The sequence below is a fragment of the Zonotrichia albicollis genome, chromosome 5 (assembly GCF_047830755.1).
Source record: "Zonotrichia albicollis isolate bZonAlb1 chromosome 5, bZonAlb1.hap1, whole genome shotgun sequence".
Taxonomy (NCBI): domain Eukaryota; kingdom Metazoa; phylum Chordata; class Aves; order Passeriformes; family Passerellidae; genus Zonotrichia; species Zonotrichia albicollis.
Window position 1 is genome coordinate 38,045,166 of NC_133823.1, and position 24,029 is coordinate 38,069,194.

The 24,029-nt window shown below is 36.7% G+C and overlaps 1 protein-coding gene across 3 annotated transcripts in view; it reads right to left on the reverse strand.

The window, feature by feature from the left end:
* Nucleotides 1-326: 326 nt before the first annotated feature.
* The window catches only part of CFAP97 (cilia and flagella associated protein 97), a 29,703-nt gene continuing 6,000 nt past the window's right edge, over nt 327-24,029 (reverse strand). For 2 of the 3 annotated variants that reach the window (XM_074541392.1, XM_074541393.1), the window contains 5 exons: nt 20,429-21,301; nt 20,269-20,340; nt 11,032-11,294; nt 2,899-3,049; nt 327-2,225 (listed from right to left, as the gene is read on the reverse strand). In XM_074541392.1, coding sequence (XP_074397493.1) covers nt 2,098-2,225; nt 2,899-3,049; nt 11,032-11,294; nt 20,269-20,340; nt 20,429-21,281 — 1,467 coding nt within the window. In that variant the 5' untranslated portion in view covers nt 21,282-21,301 and the 3' untranslated portion in view covers nt 327-2,097. Of the gene's footprint in view, nt 2,226-2,898; nt 3,050-11,031; nt 11,295-20,268; nt 20,341-20,428; nt 21,302-23,112; nt 23,361-24,029 lie in introns of all 3 variants that reach the window. The other variant, XM_074541391.1, reaches the window with a different exon arrangement.

The following is a 24,029-nucleotide window of genomic DNA, read 5'->3' on the forward strand; positions in this document are numbered from 1 at the left end:
CTCAGCACAACAGTTGCTGAAATTGTAACCTAAAATGCAGCTATCAGCTCAGAGAGGTTGGAAATTAGAAGACTTTGTAGATGGTCTGCAATTTCTACTTGAACTCCCATTGTCACAGTAAATTGATAATACTTCTTTTGTACCTTTGCAAGAGCTGCTCACAGGCAAATTAAAGACAATGACAAAACCATTATTCCCTTACATCTAACACTTGAACAATGGAAAACCTGCATTTTTCTATGTTTTTCCTATTTACCAAGCTATTCAGCCTTCTTTACACTTAAATACCAATTATAAACATCAACAAGAAGCCACTGCAATGGCAATTCATGTTAAATATTTTATTTCTTATGATTTACAAATGACATACAAAATTGACACTTTCATACCAAAGTTAAATAAGATGAAGCAATTAAAAGTAATCCATTGTGTGAGTTTCTTCACAGAAAAATTTATAATATGAACATTCAGAAGTATTTAAACTGTTTCTCTGATATTCACATTGAAGGACAAAAATCTTTAAATAGAGAATAATTTTCATTAGCACAATAATAGAAATAAATACAGCAGCACTATACAAAGAAATTGTTAACAGTTCTTAACCATGAATAGTAATTGCAATACAAGTCTGTTTGCCACAATGCTGCTTAAAGTTAAAAGTTCCAAGTATTGTCAAACAGCTAAATTTGATCTGCAGGTCACCAAGTGAAGAAGCTCTGCCAAACTATCACAAGGACCGAGTAAAAAGTGTGTTACAATGCAGAATACCTGAAAGCCTAAGCCCTCATGCAAGCACTAGCAAAGAATAATGCACTTTTCATGTCAAAGACCCAGCATTACCAAATACAGCTTTTTTTCGTTATCCATAATACAGAGATTTCCTTCCTGGGAAGAAGCTGGGGAAGCAAGCAAAGTTTCAGCAATATCCACAGATAGTGGCATCACAATTTCTACTCTTTATAAGGCTACAGTCGTACAAAACAAGCTCACTGAAAGTCTGCCTTTATGTATAGAAATAAACCACACCACCTACTAATGTGATTACCACTACCATTAAATTTTACTCCTCTCGTAAATGGATGTTGCTATTGGAGCTTATCTGACATTACTACAAATATTAGATAAGAACATGACATTTAAAACAGGTCAAGAAAAGTAACAACACTTTGTTTTCTATTGTCTTTTTTCCCCCTAAATCCTGGTTGGAAGTCACTCAAAATCAATGTTCAAGATGTTTCCTGCAGCTCAAGTTTACATCTCTGCACTGAGAAGAGCACACATCTGCAAAGCAGGGCTGTGAACTATTTCCCTTACTTAACAGTATTCTCTAGTTTGAGAAGGAACCAGAACTTACTTGTTTACACTAAATCTGAAACTACTTTTTACTTCAGTCCTTACTGTTGTTCAGATAACATCAGATGTTTCTTTCCTACATAAAGATCCCAGTACATCTTCCAGAGTCCAGTACAACTTCCAAAATCGTTTTGATCTGGAAGAGACGCAGCCCTGCATACCAAACACTCCAGGTGCTGAACATTTAACAGTGGCAAGACATTGTCTTCTGCACCTCAGTATTCCAGCTCACTATGGAGGAATACCTAATCTGCTTTTCACCTCTTCGCACTGCTGTTAAAGATTCTTTCCTTCACAAGAACATGACCCACAAAATTCAGAGGGCTGTTACATAAAGCCAGGATGTAAACCAAGGACAATCCAGGAATTAAGCAAATGCTTAGAAGTGTAATGCATTATTTTAAAGTATTATTATTTTTAAAATTTTATTTATATTTTGCACTTCTAGTGCAGCAATTCTGTCCTTCCATGTTATGGATACAAATTCCACTTATGAGCTGAGTCTAACAGTTATTTAATGTGTCCATTTAAATACCTCCTTCTCTTTCATAACTTCTTCCTGTCATGGAAAACACTGACAGAAGCATTTTATACAATTTTAAGACCATTTTATAAGCAATTACTTGGAATGCAATGCATTTTAATCACTGAACAATGCAGAAAATATTTTTGCACAAAGATTTTACAAAAGCACTAAAAATAGAAGTTTGAGTATCATCTCAGTATACAAGGCAAAGAACACACTTATAACCAGGCAGCACAAACATTAGTAGACTTAGGTCTCTGTAATGCCCCACTGGCTGAATCAGATATGGGTTTTTCGTTCCTCTGGCTCAGTGCACTTTGTACAGTGGATGATCTTGAAGTTCCTCCTGTTAACACACAAACACACACAGGGAGAATGCTTATGCTCACCACAACAGAAAACTTCATGCTATGTTAGTTCTGCAACACTCATTACCCTAGCTCTCAGAATAAACCAAATCAAATCACAGTAAATTGAATACAACTGCAAAAGAGTTGATGATGAGTTGTTTACACACGATCAGGAAAAAAATTCAAGCCTTTGGTTCTTAAACCTGAAGCACATGGTTCTACTGAGATACGTTGTCTACTTCCCATCTTACACACTGAGTTTCTGAGAAAAACAAGGCTACTATCAGCAGATCTAAATTTTCTGAATGAGAATTTGAACATTCATTGATGTTATTTTGGGGTTTTTGTTTGGGTTTCTTTTTCCCTCCTTCTTCTTTAGATAAAGGGTACTGGCAAAATGAGAAATACTTTACTACTAGGATTTCTTTCTTCTTGGAAAAGAGTACTGACAAGACCATTTATTAGAAATTTAGGACGGCAGCAAAGCAATGCATATAGTAATTGCTTTTGGTGACTAGAAAAATAATTGTGAATGACTTCCATTTGATAAACAATCAATCTAAAGATGACAAAGAACATATTTGCTATTCTTAACAAGTAAGTGCTTCACAATTCTGAATTATAAAATGATCTTGCAAAGAAATGATCTTGCAACTTCAAAGTACTTACTTGGAGGACTAAGCTGGCCGAAAGGAGATGTAGCCCTTCTTAGAGAAGGTGAAGAAGTCAGGTAGCTCATCTGGCGGTGATAGTCCCTCAGCTGCTCAGAGCGCTTCATACCAGCTGTTGGTTTCACTGCTTCCAGTCTTTTCAGGAAAGCCTTCATATTGAAGAAAAATGTCATCAAGAAAGAGAAAAAATGAACAAGGTGCTGTAAAACAGTCACAAATTGACTTCTTCTTTGAACTGCAAAAAGCCCCAAAATTTTTAGCAGTACACAACAGGACCTCCTCCACTGGTGACCAGCATAGGTTCAGATTCAGTTCTTTTCTCAGTGTTATGACACAAACTGTAAGTATCCCTTGCACATCATCAGTCCTACTCTGAGTACATCTTTAGTACCTCACAGTTCTCTGTGCTCTATGGTGATATGAAGCAATACGTTTATTTGGTGACTATCAGCAAAGGTAGTGAAGAAATGGGCTCCACTCTTGTAATCCTGCCTTTGGTTACTCCTCCCATCTACATTTCCAGAAGAATGAGAAGCCTGGGGGTTTTTTTAAATCTTTGCTTTGCAAACAGACCATTTTATATTGCTCTATAGGAAGCCCAGACAGGATTACTGACCCCAGTTCGGTGAAACTAATTTTAAAAGCAAAGCACAAACATCTACAGGACTTCATTTTATCCATAATCTAATTTTAAGAGATTCTATTTGAAATAATTGATACAGACATCATTTCCTCTTGTTGAAATTAGCCCTGGAAATCATGGGGCAAGCGATGTGTTGGAGTAACTACTTACACAGTATTTTAAAGACACAATTTCCTATTCTGCATAATTATTTCTACTTGAAACAGAACTTATGGTTTAAGACATTTCAATAATCTAAAAAAAGGAGCTGATAAGAGGACAAATTGGGAAACACCCAGCTACATGCAACTTCCAATTAACAACTTCACATTTTAATAGATTGCACTTTTAGTAGTTGCCTCACATAGATCTACTAATTTTCTCTTTTAACTAATTTCAATTCATTTGATGTCTTGCAAACATTAGGCAATGACACAACCTTTGCTGGTCCAGGTTGTGACATGCATCCTATCAACAAGAGAATGCAAACTGTGCTTACACGAAGTCTCCAAAGTACCAAAGATAACTCTCTTTATAAGATGCATTGTCTAGATATATACTTGTATGGTCAAGAAACTATCACCATTAAACTGCACACTTAGTCATGTACTGATTTTTTTTCTTTTTAGTAAGAAATAAATTTACAAGAAGTGATTTAGGAAATAGTAGAGTATTCAGAGGATGCTAGTTGTCATTGTCTAACTATAATAGGATTCTACAAACTCTTGGTAGTTTATGCATGAGCACTGGAAACCTGCAGAGAGTGCACAAGAGAGAAAGGACAAGTGACTTTGGCTCAGATGTAACATGTCACAAGTGCTTGCATCAAGTGCCAGCCAGTTCATGGTAAGCAGGAGTACCTAAGTAAGCAAAAGTCAAAGGAAGGACTTCAGCTAGAAATAGCTCTTCACTAAAGCCAGTTACAGAACATGAAATGGTAGACTTGTTTCTAAAAGTTACAGCCAACATTTTTCTCACAACTTCATCCACATCTCCTCATGCAACTATAAATGTTTAGACTTGCAGAGATCACTTATTTTACCTTCAGTATTAAAAATGGAAGCTCTCAATACATTCAGTTCCATCACAAATAGATCAGGTAAACTGTAGAAGTGACTTTCCTGTGAGAGATGAGCATGTTTCAAGTCTGCACTCAATTGTAACAGCCTCAGACTTTGCATACCTTAACACTGCAGTAATTTCAAGCTTGATTCTGAATACACTGGCTTTTATATAGACATATATATATATATATATGCCTATTTAATTCTAATTTAAATAAAATTGTCTGCTTTTGCTTTTATGCCGGTATTTTGAAAAGTATTGAGTCGCCATTAATGAAGGGAAAAAAAAAAAAAAACAAGCCACAGAAAAAGCAGCTACAGATTCTGTGGTGCAGCAGTGTCTGAAGGAAAGCTTTTCTAGAGAATGAGAAAAGAGCTCCTGTGGTTCCCAGCCTTCTGCTGTGGATTGTACCAAGGGCAGGTTAACGTCCATGCTATTCTCAGCTGTGAATTTTGCCATTTGGAAAACAGCCTGCTGCAGGCAGAAATGAATGTACCAGCACAGTGAAACGGCAGCCCTGACCTACTGAATCTGTAACCCAGAACTAGTCTGATTCTTATGGCTTTACTACCAACCCTACAAGCTTGAGGTCCTGATCTGAGGAGTACCTTGAGCAAATGTTGTTTTTCAGCCATATATACAAATCTACTCATTCTTTTTGTTCTCCTTTTGAGAAACAAACTGAAGAAAGTCGATGCTTTCCTTGTTCTCCTAAAGTACCAAATCTCCGGAGACCTAATCCTGCATCACTGAAGTAAATAGAAATTTCATCATTTATCTCAACAATCAAAGAATCAGATTACAAAACATAAATCAGGTGTTTAGAACCAAATACATGTTCTCAAATTTTAAGGAATTAAAAAAATAAGAGGAACAGACACTAACAGCAGGAATGTTATTAGTTGCTCTAAATTACATTGTAGGTGCTCAGAGCTCTTGATTCAAGCTCAAAACATATATAGTATCATTGTATGATTATATCATTGATGACCTCTCATCTTGTCAAAAGACTTCCCTGGCTTATATTTCCCCCATCTTCTTTTACTTTAATACTGGCTTTACAGTAAAAGTAGAATATTAAAAACAGTCAAGTCACAGAAGGTGTTCCTGGCATGACTACCTTCTAGGAACAGGATAATCCTTTATAAATCTAGGCATCTGGACATAGATTAGCATCTATAAAGATACTAAAATACATATTGTCAGTGATGGAAATGTCAGAAATGCCAACAATTTGAGAACAAAGAAACCCGACATAACCAAAAAACTGCTGCTATATAGTGAACCAAAAGAAAATCTGCTAATTCAATTTTGGGCACATTAGGAGAGCACTGAAGGTAATTCTAAAGCTCTGTCAGAAAAAGAAAAAAAACTCCAAGCATAAGTAGTACAGACTCTTCTGCAGCTGTTTTGAAAAAGGAAGGAAAAAACCCACTGAAAATGTAACACTCAAACTGAGTTCAGAGAGAAGGTTAAAAATTTTACTTTTCCTTGGTTTACTTTGCTTTTAAAAGTATGAAGGCTTCAGTTTCACCTCCTGTGAATCCTAATCAGCTGACCAGTGTGCCTTGACAGCTGTTCAAATTTATTTATATTACACCTCCTCTAATGTCACTGATGTTAGTGATCACACTGTCCCTTTGCAGAGTCTAGGGGGAAACAGATAACTGCATTCAAGGACAGCTTTCTGTTCTTATCAATAAAAGTATTTGTAATCTTCTTTAATTGCCAGTTGCATTAACTAGCTCTAGCCTGACAAACTCTTAACAGTCAGACAACTCTTTAAGGTGCTCAATTTACAGAAAAGTCTTTTTAACTGAACAGCTATCAAGTTTATGTGTGGCTGGCAACACCACAAGGCAAGTAGGTTAAGAGTACAGAAAAGACAATCCCACAAAACTAAGCACTTTGCAAAGTGTTCAAAATTTTCCTTGAACATGTCAATTAGTCAGTCTTTATTATAATTACCATAGCAGTGCTAGTCTGGGTCAGGAATCTGAAGACCATAAAAATCTGACCACAAAGAGCCTATAGCCTAAATACTATCATCACAGAATTACACTATATTTGTACTGTACTCCAGCATATTTTAGCCATGCACATCTGTGTGCCAATCCCACAGCCTGACAGCTTCCTGTTGTGACAAGGCCATGGAAACCTTTTGGCATTGCATTTTTTCATCTCAGGAACGACCAACATTTTGTCTTTTAAAGGCTTGGCATACACCACCTTTGAACTCCGTAAGTGAAAATATCATACAAGATTCTGTGTGCTTGAGTTTCTGAGGAGTCATCAATACAACATGATAATTTCTGAGTTCCTAAGACCACACATGAGACTACACTGTCTTTCACAACTGCATTTGGCACAGCTTTCTCATCCTGACGGAGATCAGTGAGACTGAACACAACCATGTAAGTGTGCAGTGTCCAAGGCCTGGTGATGCTCTCTACCTCTGGGGACAGTCCTTGGGGACAGGAAAAATGGAAGGCAGAGAAAAAGCAGTATGGAATACTTCTAAGGAGGAAAATACAATGTGCTCACGTGCAACCCTGTTGATCCAGTGGCCCTTCTCCTACTTCTTTCCATGCTGAGAAGTTATTTCCCTTGTTGCAGCACAACACAGTTGGCAGGGCAGGCACGGCGCAGCACAGGATCAAAGGAATATTCTTTGTCCATGGTGTCAGCCAGGTAGGGCGATGGCCAAAAGTGCTGTCCCTCCCTTGCCCCTTTACTCCCCCACCCAACTATGACAGCACATCTGTACCATGAAATCAAATGGAGACAAATAAAAACACATTCCTTTCTGGCAGCACAATAAATGCGTTTCTAAAGGAGATTCAGAATTTCCAGCAGGACAAAGCCAGCTCTGACTGCACGAGAAGGGAAAGTGTCCCTGAAGAATCCTTGTGCTGGTAGAGGCCACTGACTGCAACAAGTGGTGGCCAGAAGCAATAATAAATCTGCAGCACAGAGGACTCAGGGAACCAAGTAAGTGAAAAGAGAAAACCCTTGCAGAGAAACACAATAAGTGATTTTTGTTTAAATTTGTGTGGAAGGGCCATTATGCTGGAACTGGAATCAGAGCTGGATCTATTAGGACTGAGGGTGCAATTTGTAGGAATAAATATAAGGGAATGAGGAACATGGAGTCTTATGTGCAGTGAGCAACAACAGCATGAGGTACAGGAATGCATGGAAAGACCAAATATCCACAAAAAAGAAGCACCCTTATCCCTCCTGATCTAAGGTTTGAGAACTGCCCCTACCAGAGCTGCTGAGGTCTTCCAGCGAAATTCCTAGGTGAACTCAAAAGGTCACTGTTCCCTAGGAATTTGGCTGAACATAGCAGCTTAGCTCACTGAGATCCTCTAACAGCTAAATCCTAGCCAGAATTAATGAAAATGATGAAAAGCCCACCAGAAAACACAGGGATATGAATGTCTCCTAAGTTCTGATGAAATTACTGAAGAATTATGTGATTACTGCAAAACAGTATTTCAAGGACCCCAAACACTTCCCTGTATATGCCAAGAATTACATTAATAATAAACCAATAAAAAACCAACAATAAACCATTAAAATTTTCAATGGCATATAGTCTATTAAGTTCAGTATCTTATTTACAGTGGTGAAAATTGTTACTGTATCAATACAAATAGACACACATACATGCAGACATGGGAACAAAACAACACATCAGTCACACTGAAGTTCCTTTCCACTGAAGAGGGACTGAAATTATTTTCAAACACAAGAGTAGAATGTTTTCTGAATCAACAGCATCCTCTATTGGCAAGAGACACACTCTGATCTTGCTAGCTCTGAAAAGCAACCAAAAGTAGGTTCCATTTAAGAAAGCACAGTCAAAAGCAGCAATTACAAAATTCTGGCATTAATTTTAGCAGTCATCTGTTTTGCTAATTGTGCTTTTCCCATAAATTTCTAATCAGTACTTTAAAACTACTTTTCATCAGAGCAATGCATCTTGCTAATCTGTCATTGCTCTTTCTAACAGTCTGTGAGAACAAGATATATTTCCTGTACCTCTTGGCACCCCTTCTCAAAGCTAGGGAGCACAAAATCACTCAGATTCCTCTCTAATTTCCTAAAATTTTACTTACTTTCCTGCATCATTTCTGGTACTAAATACCTGCAAGAGAAATCAATCTTTCCGATAACTGTAAGTACAGGCATTACTCCAGGAATGTTCTGGTGGAACAAATGAACATTTTCCATAGCCAAGTTGTTAACCTCATGACAAAAAATTATGAAAGCTGAGCCAACACCAACAAAAAATAATCTGCATCAAAATTCTTTTATCTCCTGCAGAGACTACTGTTGTAGATTTCTATTATTGAATTATTTACAAAACTCTGTATCCTTCTCCAAAAAACATTTTACAAAGGTGTATCAAACACCATATCCTCTATGCAGTACCCTCAGGTCTTGTATAAAAAAAAAAAAGATTCCCAAGAAGTAAGAGAAGAAAGATTGATAGGAAAGTTCCACAGAATTCCACCAATTCCACCTCTTTAAATTTATGAAGGTGAGGAAAGCTGCTGACCCAAAGAAAACAGGTTCATAAAAAACATACTTTTATCAATATAAAGACAAAAAACCAACGTCCATGAGCAGGGTAGGGCTGCTCTTTCATTTACAGTTTCAGAGGGAAGTATGTGACACCTCTAATCTCAAAAGGTAGTGCTACAAAAATCATTATGTTAAAACTGTGATGCTCTAGGGGTACATACGCTTCAAACATAATAAAAATATTTTAAAAATGATAGCAAAGTTAAACAAAATGGAAGAACTACACTGATGAATCACTGATCCAAAAAGAAGAACAGAATATATCATCCTGAGTTTGGGGAAAAGAATAAACCAAATGCTTTTATAGTCTAAACCAACACAATGTCCTAACATTAATTCTCATATCAAACATGTCCACTCACATTGCTAACAACAACAACTAAACTATAAATGAGTAAGTAAATGAACAATACTATTTCTTAGACTTCATGCAACCACCATTCATTTCTAATGTGTACTAAAGCAGCAGTATGTGAAATGACTATGTGTTTATGTCTACTGCATTTTTGATTCAAAAGTTGCAAAGTCAAGACAGTCTTGAACCAACATTGCAATATATCATAAGAGAAAGGGGTTGTGGCTTTGAGTAAAAAGAAGTGTATTTTAAAATATCCTATACATTCATTTACTGCAATCATCAATTGTTATGCAGTACAGCATATAACTGTGATATCCTGAGACACTGTGGCACAGCACTTCCTCCCCAACACCTAAGAACATATTAACAAGGCTCATGGGGTAGAGGCAAGGCCCTTTTTCAACATTTGAAATTAACACCATCAACACCCTCCTACTGACCTAAACACATTTCTTTCCCAGCCAATGACAAGTATCACACATCTATAACAAAATCTTGTGCTAAATTCTTTCAGACTTTAAAGTATAATGTGAACTGCAGTCTAGTGGAGCTGAGAAGAAAGTTTCCTAATTTGCAAAGTTTGAACAATCCAGATGTCTGAAAGCTGGAAGAATGAAAGCCTAACAGATTTTCCCAAATACACTAATCAGACTTTCTCCATGTTGAATCTGTATCTCTCTGTGTACAGAAAAGGAAATTGTAACCTATACTTACACAGAAGCTAAAAAGTAATATATTACTTCCAGTATACATTTTCTAATTATTTAAACTATAATTGTATGGTTTTTTCAAACACACTGAAAAATATGTAAGAGATAATAAAATGCTATTACATGTATGTATTACAATTCAATTACTAAAGGTATCTTACTCAAACCAGTTTTACTTCTGTTATTTGAGAACTCTGGCAATATCCCTACAAATGTGTCTGAATTTTTGTTTTCCAGTAAAGAAGCTATTGTAATTGCCATTGCATTGTGGCAATCAGAGTGCAACAAATATTCAAAGACAGAGATAGCTATGAGTCAAAAACCAGAACTGACACTGACTTTGTATCCCCTGTGTTTCAAATATAATGAGTTTGATGCTATCATATTGATTATTTTATTTTATGCAAGCCTGTTTTGAGAAACTAGTAGTCAGAATGAAGCAGAATGAACAGTCAGACTGCTGTCCAGTGTTTTGAGTGTGTTAACAATAACAGTCATTCCTCTTAAATTAAACAATACCAAAGTAGAGCAAATGCATATAAACTGAAATCTACTTCCATCTGAAAAAACCCCATCATTACTCCCACCTCTCTCCCAAAAATCCAAGAAACTCACCCATAGGAACAATTATTCCAACACCACAGTAATGGAAATTTATTGAAGACTTATTGCAGTAAATGTCCATGTGTTGCCTCATCAATCTTCTAAATATTTAGCAACAGCTCATATGACAAGAGATAGTCCCTCTCAATTTACTGATCCACATCCAAACTGAAAACTCACCAGGTTTTCTCTTTCAATCCTCTGCTGCTCTTTTTGCCTGTTGAGGGCACTGTGGTACAATCTGGCTGGTGGTACAGACACCTTCTTCAGCGTGCTGCTCCTCCTCGGCCTTGCAGACTGTCTGGACAGCTCCTTCAGCAACCTCTGGTTTTCCCGATCAATCTGTCTTACTTCTTCATTTGTGAAAGAGAAATTTTTCCTTACTCCTTTAGATGGCAGATCGATGGTTAGTTTTTGTTCTTTTTTATCCAACTGTAAGAAAGCTTTAAAATAGCAAAAGGTGAAATAAACAAGGAGATTAGAAAACACAGCTTCAGGAACCCAGGAGTAAACATAAACCAGAACCAAGAATTAAAACATAAATTAGTATTTAGATGTTTGCCATAAAAAAAAATTTAAACTTTGCTCCCGAGTTTATCTAAGGCATCCATCTCAGTTAAGAGGCAGAATAGATACAATGTTTCAGACAGAAAACTTACACTGGGGAAGCCTGACACAGAGGCACAAAGTGCACTTCCTGAAGTGATTTTGTTGAAACTTAACTCCTAAAGCAATTCTACATCGTGTCGGTGGAGGAAATGCAAAGAGAATGATGAAAAGTAAATTGAATGGATGGAGAGAAATTAACGAGCACATATAACAAAGAAAAATTACTGGGGCATGGAAATTTAAAACAGTAAGCAAACAACAATCAAATAATGACAATAAGGTATCAAGACAAAGAATGCACACTTAAAAATACACAGTAACTTGATGAGCACAATTGCAAGATAACTGGAAAAGTTCACTCTCAGCCAGAGCCAGCTATATTTATTGCAGTTCCACTGGAGCTTTGCTGTTGACCTGTTTCTAAGCCTTTGCTTTCTAAAGCTCTGCAGCAGGTCTTCTAGCAACTGCTGTGTGAGAGTTCTGCTGTCATGGTGTTACCCCATCAAACCACTGCATTAGCTGTGCTACAGGAATGGCAGCACCTGGTTAGATTAGACAGATTCTTGGAGCTGAGACACAGACAAAAAAAGCCTTACTTGTGCCATGCCCCCACACTCCTCCTATATCACAGCGCCTTCAGAAGACATCCCTCATTCTTACCCCTAGAAGTCCCACACAGGCAAAAAAAGCATTCAAAGCAGAAAGAAAAAAAAAACCAAACCCAGGCAGGCAGTAATATTTCCTCAGCAAACACTTCTGCATCAGCAATCTGTTTGCAAGAGATGTCTGAGGCAGCCTAACAGTGAAGAAAACTCAAAGAATGAAGAGCATTTTCTCACTTCAAAATGAAATGAAATCCTTCTTGCAGTATCTCAACTGATTTTATTTCAGAATTGATGCAAGTAAATGTTGCTACTTTCTTTGAGAAATTTAAGAACAGTATTCAAAATGAAAAACCCAAACATTTAATGAATTTCAACGTTCATCCAGAAATTAGTAAAGTTGCAGTATCAGCATACTAGCCAATACAGACAAGAACTGTCCCTAGGCAGTTCTAACTGTGAGGTTGCCCACAGCAGCAAATTCTGCTTTTGCTTTTTTTTTGCTTGTCAAGAGAAGATGCAAATCACCTCAAAACCAATGTAAACTAGTGCAGATCAAGTGTGCCAACCAACAGGTTAATACAATATAAATGTCTTGAGAAACATCTCTACAGTTTAGTAAGTTATTCTCAAGGTAAAACTAGTACAGCCATCAACACCATTGGAGGAGACAAACCTGGAATGAGACTCATCTGGATAAGCCTACAAGGGACAAAGAGAAATGCAAAGAAAATAACTAGAGCTGCACAATTCACATCAAGCTGCAGCATATATCTCAGTAGAAAATATTCCAGGATGCCTTTATTGGAACAGGCAAAATCAGCATTGCAGGACACAACCAGATGACAGTAAACTGAACAACTATCTGAAGAAAATATCATGTCACATAATTGATAATTGTATTATTATGGAGCTTTTGCCTTATATCTGTAGCACCTCATGGGTTAAAGAGGACTGCATGTCATATGCAAAAGTGGAAATACAGTTGAGACAAAGAACAGTTGTTGAACTCAAGTTTTGACCTAGTCTTGTGGCATCAATGCTATTGATGATGAAGTCTATTACAGGAGACATTTAAATCTCTGAATGACTGTCAGCACAAATTTCCAACAATTATTTTGCCTCTGTGGAAGGTGCCAACTAGTCAAAGTCAATTTAAAGCAATTGCATTCTGGATAAATACTTTTTCAGGTACAAATATGTGTTTCATGCCTTCACTGGTCAGTGACTTTTAATTCACTATTAGATAGCAGGTTATACTTTGGCAGAGACTTTATATCCTTTTGGTGTAACTATGAGCTGTAGCCAGTAAAGAGATTAAAAATGCTTCAAGGTAATTACTTACTACCTATTTTCTGACTTGTTCACTTTTCTGGTAAACTGCTGTCAGGTGTGATGAAAAAATAAAACCAGAGCAATGACATGGAACAAAGGCCTTTCTCTTTTACTACAAAGCTGGTCAGTAAATGCTACTAGAAACAATGATTCAAGGAACCCTGGAGCAATTGCTACACACAGGGCTCATGAAGCACTGCTTTACTTTGTCACTCAGATCTCCTGGGGATAGTGGTATGTAACTTCTGTAGCATTAAACACCCCCTATTTTATCAGCAGCTCTCAGGCAACTAGAGTGAATACATATCTATGTACATATCCATGCATTGCTCTACTGGATACTACTTATATACACAACGACAAAATGTTACTAACTTTACTCTCATCTTCCAGCTTCTTCAGCCACATCCCCTCCTCAACACAGACTTTTTCTTTTTCATTCATCTCTTCTTCCTTCTTCCTTTTCTTAGCCTTTTTCCTTTGAATATATATCACTTCTAGAGTGCTTCATTCACACCTTTTATCACCTCACCACAAAGACAGCCTTTCCCACCTGTGTCAGCAGGAAGAGACTTCACCCCACTTTCTTCCATATGTTGTTCATTCTTAGCCTCATTATTATTTATTTATTCTTAATGTAGAAACTGGCTTTACTACTGCCAACAGCTTTCTGGCAACTTTTGAGGTTGAGAGCTTGCTAACAGTCATAATATTGAATTTATCACAACTCAAGAGAAATATATTAATACAGAGAAAGAATTAAGAACACCGCAAAGGTTCTGTTGTGAAGTTACTCAGTGAAGCCTTAGCAGACAACTGCCAAAACCCAGTAACTGATCTATTGACAGATGGCTAAATTACACAAGACTCATTAATTTTGCATCAGAAGTTCAGACCCAAGTGCAACACATACAGCAGCAGGTGTTTTTTCAAGGGGATGGAATGAAAATACCAATCTAAAACTCTCCAGTTCCTTAAATGATCTTTTTATTATTATCCTTCGATATGACCCAAGAACCCATTTGAAACTTCACAACTAGCTTTTTGCTGTAACACTGCTGCAATACACCAAAGCATTGGATCAGGTAAAACAGTAAAAGTACCTGGTTTGTTCTTCTTCGAACTGTTAATTAACTGGAGTTATGTTTTACTTGGTTAAGATCTATGCTTAGGAAGAATTTAATCAGCAAACACCACAGCAAAGGAAACCATAACTTACTGGACCCTACCCATAAATCTTTTTTAAGCCACACAAATGCAACACTGATCTGCAAAGGAACTGTGTCACAGGAGAGTTTAAAGCTTAGTAAAAAAACAAGCCAACACAATGTATATTGTGTCATTTTTGTGAAAGAGCACCACTAATACTACAGCATGCATATTCCTAACCAAATAGGCAGAAGAAATCACGACTCCTTAAATGATGTTCAAATAAGTCACAGAAGCAATATAGAAAGCAGCAGGGAAAAACTTCTGTAGGTCTCCCTGAAGCAGGGGTGATTCTTTCCATGGTTCAGAAAGACACTTCTGACCCCTGAATTTCAAATCAGCAGTAATAGTTACCACTGCTTCCAATCACCAAACTGAAAATCTGTCCAACCTGCCTCTGCAAATCACCATTTATACAGCATCATATTCCTATTCTCCACACACTTGGTATGACAGAAAATGAGGTAATCCACAGCAGAAATGTATGTCCATTATGCACTGAATGCATACTACCACTCATTGGCAACATTGCTTTCATGGCAAAGACAGTAGGTGTCGAAGTGAGGTCAGCACACACCCACAAAACCAGGGACAATTCACTATCAATAAGCAAAAAAAAAAGGTAAGATTCCAAATGCTATTAAATACTGAGAGCACAGTTCATGTTATATACTCAGGTGTTTGAGTTTCATAGTTATTTCAATGATTTAGACATCATTCACCCACACTACTCTTTAATCACAAAACCCAAGTGTTTGAATAGTCTGACTATTTTAGCAGTGGCCACTGACAACATGAGATAACACAACAGTTTTAAGGTTATGATTTAAGCTTCTAAAGAGTTTGTAAGTCTTGGAACAATTAAATACGATTTACCGCTCATATATGTATTCTATCAGTGGGTAATTAGTAACTTAACTAAACCACTAGTTACTTTCATTGTCAGTCAGACCTTAAATATAATTTGGGGTAGATGATAAATAAGCAACAACATTTGCATAACGACTGGCACAGTGTAGAGCCCATTTCTCATTTGCTGGTAACCAGGAAAAGAAAATTCCCTGATATTCACAGATTTCTATGAAAGCTGGTTTCCATGGAGAGATACCTGACTTTTTTTTAAGCCATAAACAAGCTGTTTATTGCTTTCAACTTCTAAGCATTGAAATAACCTTGCAGAATGAAAAAGGCCAAACCTTATATAAAATATAATTAGCAAGTCAAATGCATTAGGACAGGATGATACAGCCATCCTAACAGTATTAAGGCTAAAATGAAAATCATGCATGTTTCAGTGTATCTTTTGCAATCCCAATATAAACTGCTTCAATGTTTACACTTGACTGATATTTTATTTTATATTGCTACACTAGCACATATGCAAAAGGATTAAATAAATCACAGTTCTTCATCAATATCTAATAGTTTAAGAGTGAAACTATTTCCCTGTGGTATCTCTAAACAAATACTTCCTATAACATCCATTATTGCAGGCCACAGAGCTCTTTGAAAGGGATTTTGGAGAATTAAAGATTTGGTGGGGTTTTTTAAAGAAATGGACAATTTCCTTTTCAGGTACAATTTTCCCTATTTAAACATGCTTAAATAGGGCTGCTATTTATTTATTGATATCATGAGAAAGATATCTTAGAGGTGCTGGACTTTTCCCCTCCATAATTACCAAGTTTCTCATGAATGTTGGGGATGCCTGTATCTCTCCATAATCTCACAGACTTTCAATCTCTTCTGAAACTCTAAACATAAGAACAAGCTAGCAATTGCTCTTCTACCTCAAAATGAGTTTCTAGGCCTGTGAAAACCAAGCATATGAATACACACACATATAGAGAATTAGTTCAAACTCTGAACATACACACTAAAGAGAATTCCATAGAACAGCTATATATGCTTAGTTCGACTCTACAGTTTGGGTGTGTGTATATTGCAGAGTCTCCTTGAAATTTAGATACTGCTTAGCAGCTTTTCTACAAATGCATTGGTTCAGCATGAATGAGCACACAGATAACATATCCATAAAGAGAATAAAGTTTCAGTTATCAAAACTTGTTCTATTTCCTGAGTGACAAATTACATGAAAAAAAAAAAAAGTTGAAGTGATTGCTTCATGTTGGGTTGAAGCTGCTATTTAATTTTCTACAAAAGATTTTATTCAGAAACACAGAGCTTTTTACTTTTATAATCACGATATTTATATTATAGAGCTTTTCACAGAGGAACTTCTATTTTAAAAATCTAAGGCATAGAAGAGGCAAAAAGATTTATCAGCACAGAGGTCAGTGAGAGTTTCAGGGATAGAACTTCAGTCTGGCAAACTGCCCTACTTACCCCAGCACACCGCCTCCTTAAGTTAATAATAGCTAACACCATGGATTTACAGACTAATTCTCACAGACACTTCTGTAAAATAAGCAGGTATCAACCCCATTTTACAGAGAAGATAACACAAAGTACTAAATTCTTTAGCACTGTATATACCTCGTGCTATCTCACTGTATTGATACCAAGCAAATTTAGATAAAGAGATACAGAGCAATCTTAGCAGACAACTCTGTTCTGGACTACAGAAATCATGAGAACTGTCTAGAGACAGAGCAAATCTGTAGCATAATGGGTTGAGATAGATGAGTGTTTAGTTCACACTCATATACTTAACCCATCTCTTTATCTGCATAATAATCAAGACATAGGATCAGGCAAAATAGCATCAGAAAATTTTCAAATTTATTTTATTCATGGCTTTCTAACATGGTGATTTATAAAATTGCCTTCAAAAACAATCTTTTACAATCTATTTCTTTGCATTGTCATACTTAATTCCCTTTTTGTGTTCAGATTACTCAAGAGTACAGCACAGGAAATAGCTCTGACATTTTTTACTAGTATAGGTTTAGAATATTGCTTTCAGTTATTACTTTTCTGAAATATCTGTAAGGTTTATAGCACAGGAAATAGCTCTGACATTTTTTACTAGTATAGGTTTAGAATACTGCTTTCAGCTATTACTTTTCTGAAATATCTGTAAGGTTTATAGCAAAATGGAAACATCATGGAATCACAAAACAATTGCATACAAAGATCTATATAACATCATGAAACAACAGAAAAACTGTATTTCTACCTGAAAATTTATAATCACACCTGCTATCAGCATTACCCACCTAAAAACAATCAAAGTGCAATAAAGAGCAGGGAAACTATGAGATTTCCAACTAAATTGTGTTGTGAGATTTTACCTTATTAAGAAATGCGTAATAGAAAATTTGGCTTTTATCAAGAACAAGCATAGTTTTAGGAGTTGTAAAGACATGATAAATATTTGTCTAATATAATTTTTTAAATGCTTACAAATGAATAATTTTCAATACAAAAACAAGTAGGTAAAGGACATCTAAAGCAAAAACTTTTTCAATTACTTTTAAATTTAACTGAAACAGTTTCTAAACACTTCAAATTAATTCTGCTTTAAGATACACAAACCACCTTGCTGCCTCTAATAACCAGACTCTTGTGCTAGTCCAAAACTTGTTCTTTGAACAAATTTCTTTCTTGCAAAAAGAAATTTGTTCAAAGAAACAAATTTTTTGTTCTTGCAATTCTTTTTTTAATACAAGAGATTCCGGTGCTCCCAAATGTATGCACTGATGATGTGAATAATCATACAAAATTAATTACTATGTGCCCCATAGAAACAACATAGTAACAGATCACATGGAAATTTTTCCAAGTGTCTGGGGACTTTGGGAAATTAAACTTGTATAACTGCTGTAAATGCTTAGGTTCAGCTATATTACAAGAATATTTGAAAAAAAATTAAATAAAATGCTTCATCAGTATAAAGTACTGGAAGAATATTATGCTTTAAAACCAAATAAGGATTATTTAAGTTTTTTTCATGCACTCAGGTCTGGGCTTGCAGTGTTCTCACTTGAAGCAACATTTATGCCTATGCAGTTCTGATGAACATTTAATGGAGACTGGGGGGCGGGAAAAAATTATTTGCACTTTTTTCTCCCCTAATGTGTACAAAAAAATCCGCAAGCAATAACTCAGAATAAGATTAACTCCTATTTTCCCAGACTAGTTACCTTCCACCATTAATAATTCTGCCCCATTTAAACTTCAAAATGCCCAAACTAATTAAGCTATGTTGTGCTTGCTGACTTAGAGAGGCACTTGGGAGTAATATACACATTAATCAGGAACATTAGCTGCTAGACCATATGAGTTCTACTCCTCATTACTCTATCTTTATTATTGTTATTTAGAACTGGTTTTCAGTTTTGATAAAAAACTGAAAACTCTGTTACTCTCCCCAACAGAGATCCATCTCTGAGAATACCTACTCTGAGCAATAATATCCATTTGTTTCAGGGATGAGATGAATCCATTGGTAGTCACTGGTTATTAAATAGCTTCTTGCTAATGGGGAACAAATAAGGACATAGGACATCATAATTTCAATTGCCCAGGAACAATTCTTCTGACGTTATGTTTTGACAACTGGTTAGAATTGTTTCTAGTATGAAAGAATGAAGCACAAGGACTGTCAGGGATGAGAAAAAGCTCTACCTCTCTTGATTGCTAGTGTTGCTTTTCTTATCATCAGAAGAATTACAAGCAAAATTCTCAGTTCTAACTTATAGGCAAGTTAAACTATGTGTACAATACATTCTAAATCCTTCTTCACTAGAAGCTCAGTCAGGCAAGGTGCAAAGTGAAGAAACACAACACATGCAGTTTTAGTCGTGCCAGGCTTACTTCAACACAGCAAACCTGGCTTGGAATGTACCAGACTTAAACTGCAAGAGGCCTTCCTCACTTGAGATCAGCAGATTTCTTGATTCAAGCCTTTTTTATTCCACAGATTTTAGTACTGAAAACTCTGGGGCATGAAAACAAATGCAAAAGCACCATGTAGACCTTAAAATGTGCACCTGAGATCATCCACAGCATTCTTAACCCATATAATAAAGGTTTGCAATGAGTGCAGGCAAAGAGATTGCACATTTTCTTAGGCTTCATTATTAAGATTTTTAAAGTCTATTAGTCAGAAGCAACCACTCGAGTTTTAGTAAAGATTATCTGCTATTTTTCTTTTTAAAACACCTTTACTCACCCTATGGTATTTTAGAAGTCAGACACCTAGCTCAGAAAAGAACTTCAAATACTCCTGTTTAATTATCAAAAAGGTACTAGAAGTTTAAGTATACAAATATCATTTATAATGCAATGAAATTTTTATTGTCTTTCAGTCTTGGAGGTTGATAATCCAGCCTTTCAACAGAAAGGTTGATGCTTTAATTTAGATATTAAATTGTGCCATAGTCCAGTACACCTTAAGATCCATGTGCAGTTTCATTGCCTAATTTATTAATATATCAGATCTTTTTTAGATTCACCCTGTCTGTGTATCTTACTTCTAGGTATATGCAAACAAATGCATGGTTCTTTTCTCTACTGCAGAATCAGTACTATTACACAGAGAAGAATTCCAAGAATTAGATCAACACCACTTAAACAGCAATCAGTTTTAAAAATACACATGGTGTATGAGAATCCCACTCTCTCTCTGTATTAGAACCCAGCTGTTCTCAACAAGTGGCAGATGCTGTATGATGTAAAAAGAAAATTTAAAAATCACCTTTCAGAAGCTGATTCAGGTCCATGGCATCATGCAATACTTTTCGACTATATCTGCGATCAAACTCGGAATCTAATGAAAAAAATACAGATATAAGATTGAATTTCCCAACCCCATAGGTTTTGCACATTTAGTGTTGTACTTAAATTCTCCAAATTACCATATAATTCTTGGTTCACATTTTCCTGTCTCTTTACTTTTAGTTTCTTATCATTTGATGCTACAAATTCAAAGGACTGGATAGGACTGATGTCTGGAGTTGACAGAGGTGTTACGTCAGTCACTGTGTCTTCAGACTCCTCCAGGTCATCACTAAGCTTTGGTTTTCCTTCTGCTAATTTCATTGCTGACTTGAATTTTTGTTTTGGAGACAGAAGAGCATTTCTACAAGCATTCCTTTTTGGGGAAGAATGAGATAAATCTGATAAACAGCTATCAGAATCTGTGTCAGAACCATCTGTATCTGAGCTTGAGGATGATGATGACGAGGACGAGGAGGAGGAGGAAGAGGAGGAGGAGCTGATACCATATTTTTTGCTAGCCTTTTTTGTGTTTGGTTGCTTAGCTGACTTTGGTCTAACCTGTTTTTTGCCGTCATCACTACTGTCTTCTTCATCTGTATAATAATCTTCTTCACCTTCTTTAACTATTTTAGGAATTCCAGCAGGAACAATCTCCTCTGCTCCTCTATTTGCTGCAGGTGTTGCTCCAGATGTACCTGCATTCTCTGCAACTGGAGAAACTGTCAAAGAGGGAGCTTCTTCACTAGGACCTTTGCTATTTTCTGGGGACTGATCCCTTTGTAAATCTATCTGCTTTTCTTCACTTTCCTCCTCACACCACTTTTCATCCTTTGAATTAGAAACCAAATCAGTGTCTGCAAGAGCTGCCTTTGTACTTCCTTTCTCTACATGTTCACCATTTTCTTCAGCTTTCTTTTTCTCTTCCTCAAAGTCGCTGTCAAAGAAGGCATGATCCACTTCACCATCTGATATGTCTTCAAAACGGTCCATAACAAAATATGAAGTGTAACCTGCAAGCATCAGAAAACATTTCCAATTATTTGTGCAAAAACAGACCCAAATACACTTTTAGTATAAGAGAGTTGCTCTTCACTCTTTTAGCTCTAGTAATCTATAATTCTGCAATTAATTTCATGAAGTTGTTAAAGACAATTTCATAGTGAGCTCAGTGAAAAAATTTAGTGCCACCTTATTGCACACAGTTCATATGTTAGACCAGACAGCTTTACTTTAGCCAACCCATCACAATTTCCAAGCTATTACTTCTAAGCAAATTTGTCAAACACCCTTAGTGGCTAAAAAACCTTAACTATTACAAACAAGCAATTAACATGTCCTATTTTTTCCCTTTAAGGTAGAGCCATTTGAAGCTGGAGCCACTTAATGAGCTATCATTAGTTGGAATTTTATATTATAAACCTTGTTAATATGTCACCATCTTGGCTGACACAGCCATACACACTGCAGACGTTCAGTACTTAAAATTAGGAGAAATTTCAATTCATATTGAAAGATCCATGGCTCCAAGGTTAAATTGACAGATTGTGGGTGTGTCAGTGTTCATGTTTTAGTTGGGACAAGGAGCTTGCTTTGCTGTAACTCACACTCCACAGTACAGTAGGGAAACTTAATTCTTTCAAATGAACCTAGACTTTTAAAAGTGTGATCCAGGCATGAAACCAGTGCATTTAAAACAGAAGTTACCATACAGGCCATGGGACCAGATCATGGCTAGTCCAAATACATAATATTGCAGACATCAGGACCTCAGTGTTAACCATTATGTTCTACAAATCTGCTCCTATTATGTCCTACTTCTTACAGAATTTTATGGTGTGTGATCTTATGCACGTGGCAGGAGGATACAAAAGTTTCCACTCATTAGTAGTATACATACAGAGTTAAAATAAAAAAATCTCAACACCCCACAACCAAACAGAATCAGCCAGTTTCAAAGACCACCAGTCCCATCGAGCCAGAGGCACTTTTCTCCTACTCTTTACAACAGATTTCACTGTTGAAATAATTTAGTAAGCTACAATCAATAAATATGTAACATTCTTTAGACCCAAGAAATCAAACATGAAGACAGTGGAAGCAACCATGCAAGGCCAGAGAACCAGAATATTTTACAGGATGGATGGTCTCCCTTAAACCACATATAGTTTGTTGCCATGGCAAACAAAGGTGGAAAAAAGAAATTTCCAGGAAAGGTTCTAGCTAAAATGACTTCAAAATACAGAGTTTTTAAAGGTCACACAGATATTTTGCCACTTCTCAAATAATACTGGTTTAGAGGAATTGAAAATATGCTCCTCAAATCACAACATAAAACCAAAAAGTCTGCAATCTCCTATGGTTTTAAGAATCACAAAGCCAAAGAACTGAAAAGAGACTTATTATAGTTAGATGTTGCATAAAACTGAAAACACTATTAGGCAACAGAAGCAGAGATCAATTTTCAGGACCACAAAGATAACTCTCTAAAGCACCTTACTCTTCAAAGAGCAACAAAAAGGAATAAAACACTTCTGGGAATGCAGATACCCAGCAAGTTAAAGTCTCACACAAGAACAGACACTAGCCACCATGAAACACCATCCAGCTGCAGAACACTTCATCTGCCTCTCCCTCCTGGCAGGGTGCTCCATTACCGACACCCCTGGCACCGACTGCCTTACTGGCCCTGTCCCTGGGTCTCACTCACAGGCCCTCAGCCACACCATCACTGTCCTCGAGCTCTACACAGCTGGCACACCCCTAACGCAGAGGGTCACCCCAGCACCTCTCCTTCCCTGCATGTCCCTCCTGAGGAGCTTACAAGCATCCATTGCACCACTGCAGCCGTGACAATCAGCCCACCACGTTTCCTGATGGCAACCACGTCATGGTTTTCCCGCAGCTTCTGGCTCCTCCTGGCTTTTATCCATCCTGTGTGCACTGGTGCAGATGCACTACAGCTGGGCTATTGGTTCCACCCTTGGTGTCACACCTGGCTTCAGGCAGCTTGTATAGTCTGCAATGTGCAACTACCGTGTGAATTCCTGAAAGTTTTTCTCAAGCAGCTTCCTAAAAGGATAATACATGCTAATATATAAAAATATGCACAATAGAAAAATAAAAAACCATCAGAAGAGTAACACATTATTTAAATTTAATTTTCTACCTCATGTAATCTAAACTGGAAGGGAACACAACATGTTAAGTATAGACCACAAATATTTATTTAGCAAGTATTCTATGAAGAAAATTAACCAATTCTATGAAGAAAACTAGGAAGCAGAGTTTAAAAATAAAATAGAAAGGCTTCTATTACTTAAGGAACTAGCATCTCTCCAGCTCATAACTAGAAATATTATGACTGACTGGTAAAAGCAGGCATGTGGTGTACTTCACGTGTCTCAAACACAAATTTGAGATAATGTTAGTACTGTTGTATACATAAGGGCATAAGGGGCCAAGGCAAAAAGGTTTGCAGGTGGGTGCAGACAAACTAGGATAACTTAATATAGCTGAAAACTTTAGTATAGCCTAAAATACAACATTTTGTTGAGATGCAACCACATCCACGTATTTTTAGTTCATGTAATGCTATGCCTGCAAAGGAGACTGAACTAACAGTATCTCATCAGCTATAATGCCTAGTCACACCACTTCTCAGATGACTCTTTTGAACACAGTCTCTGACGTGAGGATGGGATTTAACTCAAGACAAAAGGGCAGTGTAGAGCTGGCAAA